Raw genomic sequence first — 8,115 nt, 5'->3', positions numbered from 1 at the left:
AAAAATGTCCATCTTCATCTATCATAAGTTCAAATGCCCTTTGGTACTTCTCTGCCACCTCCAACATGGTATAAGTAGAGTTCCATTTAGTGGGAACATCAAGTGTTAAGGAAGCATTGCACTCAACGTTTTTTCTTTCTGCACAAGGCTTAAAGAGGGCCAATCTTTGGGGGGAGGACTTCACATACTTCACCATATTTTGGATTTTTATGATTGAATCATCAACATTTTTCAAACCCTCATGCACAATTAGATTAAGAATATGTGCAGAACACCTCACATGAATAAACTCATGACGACAAACAACTTCCTTATTGGCCATAGTTCTTTTTTTAAACCAATCAATTGCAGTATCATTAGCACTTGCATTGTCAACTGATATTATCAATATCCTATGAATACCTCATTCAACCAAGCACTCTTCTAATTCTCTTGCAATTGTTTGCCCCTTATGATCTGCCACTTGACGAAATGCTAATATTCTTTTGTGATATTTCCAATTAGTATCAATGAAATCTCCAGTGATACACATATAATTCATATTTTGAATTGAAGTCCATGTGTCAGTAGTCAAGCAAACCCTTTGACCAGTTGTAAAAAATGTGTTCTTCAGTATGTTTTTATCCCTTATATACAGTTTGACACAATCCTTCATTACTGTATATCGAGAAGGAACCTTAAATCGAGGCTCAAGAACCCTGAGTAATTTCTGAAATCCCTTTCCCTCCAAGGTCATAAAAGGCATTTCATCAACAATAATCATTTCACAAAGTGCCTCCCTAATAACCTTCTCAGAATACTTGGCAATCATGAGGTTGTTACCATTACTACCCTGCCCGGCTTCAAAAGTGAACTTAGATTGAGACCTATCCTGTTTAGATTTTAGGCTCTTGTACTTTTGGCATGAGTTCACACAATACAGCATAGATGAGGTGCCATTGATTTTTGGATGACATTTATAGGGAGTCCCACAGTAATTGCAATGTGCCACGGGATCATTATCAATGGTACTTTTATCTCTAGTGAAATGGTCCCATGCTGCAGATTTGTTTGAAATATTTCTTTTTTTTCCTAGGGAATGGTGGTCGTCCACCACGACCATGACCACCAACTGGCATAGATCTAGCAGCAGATGTTTCTACATCCTCAATCTTTATGGGAGTCACTTGAGTCTCCTCAATCTTTATGGGAGTCACTGGAGTGTTCAGAGGAGAAGATAGATGACAAGAATCACTACCCAGTGAAGGTGTGCCTAGAAGTGAATCCATCTGTAATTGATTAACAATTAAAAATTAATAGTATTCTTTATCATGGTGAACAAACTTGACACACTATTTTTTTATTTTTTATTTTTATTTTTTATAAGTAAGAAAAATTTCATTAAAAAATGTAAAGCGCAGTTAAGTACACAGGGAAACATGATGCACTAGAAAACCATTAAAATAAGCTATAATATAAAAGCTAAATAAAAAAAAAAATCATTAGATCAATATTAATTAATAATATTTACTGTTAGAACATGCAGTATTGCTTTAATACAAAGTCATGGGTTAACAATACATTAAAAATATTTAAGCCTTTTAACACAAAGCCATAGTTAGTTCATAGTTAGTTCATGACAAAAAAATAAAAATAAAAAAATTGAAATTGAAAATTTGACACACTGCGTGAGGGATTGACATTGCCAGAAAAGTAATTGAGACTTGCACGCGTCTAGAGTCACCCAAGTCGCACAGCTCCAAAGACTGGTGTGTCAGTCTCGTGTATGATGCTCAATGCACATGTATTATTAAAAGAGAAGAAAAGTAAAATACAAGAAAGTTTGTCATGGAGGAGTCAATTAGTTAAACATTGCTGGCTTGCTGCATGCATAGTTTTATTTTTTGTTTTTTAAAGAAACATTGCTGCATAGTTAATGCTTGGTCAATGAGACAAAAACAAAAAAAAAGGTGGATTGAAAGCTCAACCTCTACGTCTTAGACAAGCCAGTCTTAAAAAGTGTGCCTTAAACTTCAAATTCAATATACCAAATACACGGAAATAAAAAATAAGACATAAAACTTAAAGAAGAAGAAGAAATAAAGCATAAAAGAAGAAAAGCTTATGTTACCTTCAAACTGCGTCACGGCTTGGCAAGAGATTGAGAGAGAATGAATTTCAGAGTTTGGCAACAGCAAGAGAGAATGGAAAAACGAAGAAGGCGTGTTTATGAAAGTTTCAGATTAGGTTTTTGAGTTTTTTCTAAGTGATGAATATATAGTATGCGGCGAGGAAAGTTCAGATTCAGTTCAATGAGAACTTCTAAACCAAGAAGGTGTGTGTTTTACTCTTTGTAACGCAAAACGGTGTCGTTTTTATTATATAATTTTTTATTATTATTTTTTTTTTTACAGAAATAAGATTGTCGGTTCGGTCGGTGCAAAAACTGACTTCCCGGAATCCATTTCGCCTATCGACCGAACTGACGTCGGTAGGCAAAATCTATATCGCCTACCAGCCACCAGTTGTCGGTGGTGGCCCGGTGTCGGAGAGGTGACGAACGGTGGACGGACGGTGGGCGGCAGGCGGCCGATCTGCACAGGACTTCTAGGATTCATCGAACCATTACAAGAACCCTAAACCATTACAAGAAGATCCATTTGAAACATATATAGGATTCTGTTTGTAAATGCTTTTTAGACTTCTTTTTCTTTTTCTTTTTTTGAAAAAATATGTCGATATGACATAAATGTAAAAGTAGTTTTTGAGTATTTTGAGTTAAAAAAAATAACAAAAGAGAAAAAAAAAATTATCAAACAAAGCCATTAACTCTTTAAAATACTAAAGGAGAAGTGCATTCCATGAGAAGAAGATGAGAAAATTTGATGTTTGAAAGTTTTAAAGTGCCTTAAATGGATGGTTTTGAAGAACTTTAAAAAAGTTTCATATATATATTTTAAATGGAAGGTTTTAAAAAGCTTTAAAAAACGGAGTATGTTTAACATGAAAAAAAAAAGAAAGAGAAACTGAAATTGGCATTTATAATGCCAAACTCACACAATTCTATTGCTTTAAAGCAAGCTTTACTTGGGTGTGTCTACTCGTGTGTATGCTTCATTATACGATCTCGATCGTGGTTTGATAAATTAAATTGAGATTGATCTAATGGTTGAAATTGAGTAACGGTTACTAACAACAACGATTTAATGATAATAATTAAATAACTGTTAAGTATAATTTTAATCTAACGATTAACTGCTTTAGAATACATAAAATTCTCTTCTCCTTAATTTCTCTATCAAAACCTTGTAACCTGTGCATACCAATTCACCAGAATTGACTAGGACAAATAATTTCTCAAGAAAAACGACTTTCATAACCCATTTATTTCAGTTTTTACAACTGGTATTATTTTTGACAAAAAAGAAGTGAATTTGTACGTGATCGATAGACCGTGATAGCCTTCTTCTTAACATGATGAGATTGGGGAGAGATGAGACGCATGCATTGCTCATATCAAAGAGACGACAGAGCATCATCATATTAATTAATTAATGGAACCGACCAGTGTCATAGTTTCGAATTCTGCGATTTCAGTCTTACGAACAGTAATGATTCCGCCCAGGCCCTCCGAAGTAGAAAACAGGTTCAAATGCAAGACTTTTTTGGTAGTTATAGGCGGCGTAGCAATCGGGCTCCTCGGCGTAACTGTGAACCCACTCCGGGTACTTCACCTGGAGGGAATAATCGACGATCCTAACCTTGTTAATATAAGACGCCAATCCCCAGAGACCAGATGGCCACTCCCCGCTCCCCATGGCTGTTGCAGTGTGCGGCCGGCTTCTCTTTACCTTCTGGCTATAAACATCTCCTCCCCATTGAACGATGATGGCACTTTGTCTCAAATAGTTGAGGATACTGCCGGGCCAATACCCTATTACTTCGTCGCCGACCTGGAGCCACCAATTGCCAGTATCTGGATCCTGAAAACAAAACAATATTCCATCGTCAATACAATAAGAAAAGAAAAATGTTATTATATATATATAAAACGACAAGAATCAGACATATATAATATTTTAAGATTATTTTGGGAATAAGATCAGAACAAGAATGAAAAGAATCATATATGCATAATGTTTGAAAAGTATTTTTTTTTGTCTACAAGAATTTTACTTTGTTTTTAAGTTTATAGATATTTTTATACTCCAAGTATTTTGCTTGGGTAATATATACTCAAAACCTAGCCTATGTAAAAGCATATAGTATGTATTATTTCTCAATTCAGTTTTGGAGTATCAATAAAAATTTCAGCTTTTTAGAGTTATTATCAGTTTAATTGCTTCTTTGAGACGACTAGGGTTTTTTTTTCTTATCTAATTGTTACTTTTTCTCTTCTTGAATTCTCTTTTCAGTATTCAATTCTTAATTTATGTTGTTATCATACGCTGTCAAAACAATTATAATTCCGTACGACATCAAGTATTTTTTTTTTTTTTTTTTCAAATGACGTGAAACCCTTGAGGCAGACTACTTGTGATCCATCCCTAATAAAATCTATATATACGAGCTTATCTGCAAGAACCGTATATCGGTCGAGTGAGGATCGGAATTGATTACTTGAACATCCAATTTCATGATATTAACCAAAAACAGTCGGCTATTCCGATTCGATGGATTGAGCTGGCGGAGTGGCGAATGCAAAAGCTTCGAATGCATGCACGTACAAGTAATTATTTATGTATAACTCTGCTGCAAATAATATCCATAGAGAGAGAGAGAGAGGAGAAATGATTGAGTTTTATTACTTACACGGTCCATGCGGACGCTGATCTGATATTGGGGTCCTCTTCTCTGTGACCAAGGTTCAACAACTGCACCCAATGCAAACCTTTTGCTAGTTTGTATAAACCCAGGGCAAAAATGGTTAATGCAACCTGTCCTTTGGTACCCATCCAACTAATCAAAAAAGAAAAAGAAACAAATAAAGTAATTAAGCTCATTAAAACATAAATAACAATAACATTTCCCTTTTTCCGCTTCGTAAATTTATGCTCCGTTTGTTTCGACGTAAAATGGTTTCCGTCGTAAAATGATTTCAGGGAAGTCATTTTTTTGAAAAATATTTTTCGCCGAAAGCATTTTTCGGTGTTTGGCGCGTACGGAAAATCACAAATATTTTTAATATTTTTATTCAATCATATTAACCTATAAAAATCAATTTTTATTCAAAACATATAAATATTAATGAAAAATAATATAAAAATTACTGAAGACGAGATTCCGTCATTGACCGATAGGATTTCAGCCACTTTTACCGAATTCTGCTATTCCGGCTATTATAGCCAGAATCCAAGATAAATGCCGGAATCCGAACAATTTCGTCGGAATCTAGGTTGGCCGGATTTCGGCATACTGATCGGAATTAGCCAGAACCGCTGGAATCCGACCGTTCTGGCCTAATCTTTCCAGCCAGCTGGCCGTTCTGGCCAGATTCCGGCCAGATGGCCGGAATATGATTGCCGGAATCTGGGCTAACCGGATTCCAGTGACATTGCCCGGATGCTGTCGAATTTCGGTACCGGCAAGATTTCGGTGATGGTCGACTGCTTGAAGTGAAGGTCGACTGTGTCGTTTAATAGGGGTCGAATGCGTCTGGCGTCTTCAGAAAATGATTTACGCTTTTAAAAAGCGTAAATCATTTTCCTAAATTTACTAAGCATTTTTGGTCAAACAAAAATCATTTTCCGGTTGACTATTATTTTCGCCCCTACCAAATACCGAAAAATGCTGAAATCATTTTACAAAAATCATTTTACGCCGAAACAAACAGAGCATTAGTATAGTAGCACATATATTTATATAGTACTTACAGTCCAACGTCCAAATAGCCGGGGTCTTGTATCACCAAATAACTTTGGGTTGACCTGCAAAAATAGAAAGTGAAAAAAAAATAAAATTATAATTAACTTGAGTTATTGCTGCGAAAATAAAAATAGGATTATTGTTAATTAGGCTTAATTAATTAAGGAACTAATTAACTAACCATCCAGCCAGCTTCTACACTTTCAAGACCGTGTTTAAGCCAAATTTGACCCGTAGTGTAGTCATCCCGCGATTCAACTCTTGGACTCCAAACATTTACATCTCCTCTTGCGCCAATATAATTATATCCCGATGTAATAAGAAATGCATTCTGGTTCGATCGGCCACCAAATAAATCGTCACAAGTTATGGCGGGAAAATTTTTGTAGCCACTACATGATGATCAGCTAGCTGTTAGAATTACCGAGTGGCTGGCAAATAGATAGACTTGGACTTTGCTGTCGTTAAGGTATACGATGCGACGACTTTGGTCGAATGTTGTGTTGGCTGCCGAGGAAGTTTGCGGGCCGTCCCTTCCCAAGTGCTCAAGGGAAGCCGCCCTCAGTAAGTCTTTCCTTCGAATTCTGCGAATGGGAACGGTTCCCTCTGGACAACTTCCACTAGTCTTTTGCCAAGTTTGAGATAGCGCCGCCGGAGAGGATGACTCATTTTTCCTACTTGAACTCTCGTGTGGGAAACTAAAGTTGGGTTTCATCTGCATGCATACATACATACATACATACATACATACATACACATATACATATACATATACATATACATATACATATACATATACATATACATATACATATACATATACATATATATATATATATATATATATATATATATATATATATATATACAGGGACGGAGCCAGAAGTTCTTATGGGCAGGGGCCAATGGCCGAAAATTTTTTTTGGGTAGGGCCAAGTAAGCTAAATTTTTTTTTTTACCTTAAATTTTTTAATTTTTTAGATTATATTTTTTTTCTCACCTTAAAATTTTTTTTTTTAGGAAATTTGGGGGGGGCCATGGCCCATATATATATATATATATAGAGAGAGAGAGAGAGAGAGAGAGAAAACCCTACCAATTAGTTCTGTGAGGTCTATATGAGGGACTCATATAAACCCTACAGAAGATTATGAAAGAAAATTCCACACGATAATATCTGTAGGGTTTAAGTGATTTTCAAACTTAAAATGTTCTATACCTTGAATCTGTAGGGTTTAGAGTGAAGTTTTCTTTATATATAATATTCCACAGAAAAAGAAAAGGGTTATGAAAGAAAGCTCACCTGAATAGTGTGGTTCCTTAAAGCGGGATGATCAAAAGCAGGTTGTTTGTAGATGTCAATGCAGTCGATAATATCCCCATCTTCACTCTACAAGAAACACGAATTAATGCATTTGCAATACTTAGTGAACAATGACAAAATCTCTCATTAATAACCATTTTATACTGCACGATGTACATTTCCTATTGAATTATTATTATTATTATTTTTGGATGAATGGCCTAATGACATTAATCATTGAAGCCACCACTTGTCAGTGAATTTACCAAGTCAGCCACAAAAAGTTAATGGGGTTTAATTTTCATGTTTTAAATCCTTCTTTCAGATCAAATAACTTTGTTTCATCGTTAAATTTTGGGGACATAATTAAATTTTTTATATACTGGTTTATAGGATTTTTTTACAAATCAGCCTCTAAGAATATCGTATTCTTTAACCATGTGAGAAGCACATATTTTCTTATTAATGCTACTAAAAAAATAAGTAAAAAATACATACTATTAAAATATACGTATTTCTCACATTCTAAAAGACATGTCGCTCTTATAGATTGGTTTGTAGGAAATTTCATTTTTATAAATTGCATGAACAAGATATTTAATTGTTGCAGAAGGTCCATCGATTCACGCAATTGGATTCTTCCCCTATTCTTTACTCATACTTCTCACATTGAATGATCTAAAAGAAAACTTGGAAAAATAGAAGCAAATAATTGGATTGAGCCAAATCCATCTTTTAGCTAGGCCAAAACCCTAAGAGATGAGAGAGAAAGTTTTAAGTGAGATTAGGCGTACAGATAACCTAGAAAAATATACCTTAATACTCTTGACTGCAGGCTTGTTGAGAAGCTTCAGTTTCCGATTGACTTTTGAAAGACTTTTTCTAGCTTTGGCTTTCGCATGATCAAGTCCGCCACATAAAATGAGCAAATTCAATGCTAAAAAAATGAATATAAATCTTTTCACCAT

The 8,115-nt window shown here is 35.0% G+C and overlaps 1 protein-coding gene across 1 annotated transcript; it reads right to left on the bottom strand.

The window, feature by feature from the left end:
- Positions 1–403: 403 nt before the first annotated feature.
- LOC133866130 (protein neprosin-like) lies at positions 404–8,115 on the bottom strand. Its single transcript, XM_062302684.1, has 10 exons — positions 7,963–8,115; positions 7,148–7,234; positions 6,269–6,559; positions 6,026–6,175; positions 5,853–5,906; positions 4,792–4,938; positions 3,587–3,962; positions 3,285–3,292; positions 1,113–1,268; positions 404–871 (listed from the first exon to the last, which is right to left on the bottom strand). Exons 1-10 carry the CDS (start codon positions 8,113–8,115, stop codon positions 404–406), a joined length of 1,890 nt encoding a protein of 629 aa, XP_062158668.1.

The sequence above is a fragment of the Alnus glutinosa genome, chromosome 4 (genome assembly GCF_958979055.1).
Source record: "Alnus glutinosa chromosome 4, dhAlnGlut1.1, whole genome shotgun sequence".
In the NCBI taxonomy this organism is placed as follows: domain Eukaryota; kingdom Viridiplantae; phylum Streptophyta; class Magnoliopsida; order Fagales; family Betulaceae; genus Alnus; species Alnus glutinosa.
The sequence above is the reverse complement of the archived record's forward strand: the minus strand, read 5'-3'. Positions and strand labels throughout refer to the sequence as shown.

Coding starts and splice junctions, on each gene's coding strand:
- LOC133866130 (XM_062302684.1), bottom strand. CDS start 8,115: ATGGTGAAAAGATTTATATTCATTTTTTTAGCATTGAATTTGCTCATT. Junction 6,176..6,268: donor ATCTATTTGCCAGCCACTCG/GTAATTCTAACA, acceptor CGATCGAACCAG/AATGCATTTCTTATTACATC. Junction 3,963..4,791: donor TCAGCGTCCGCATGGACCGT/GTAAGTAATAAA, acceptor TTTTGTTTTCAG/GATCCAGATACTGGCAATTG.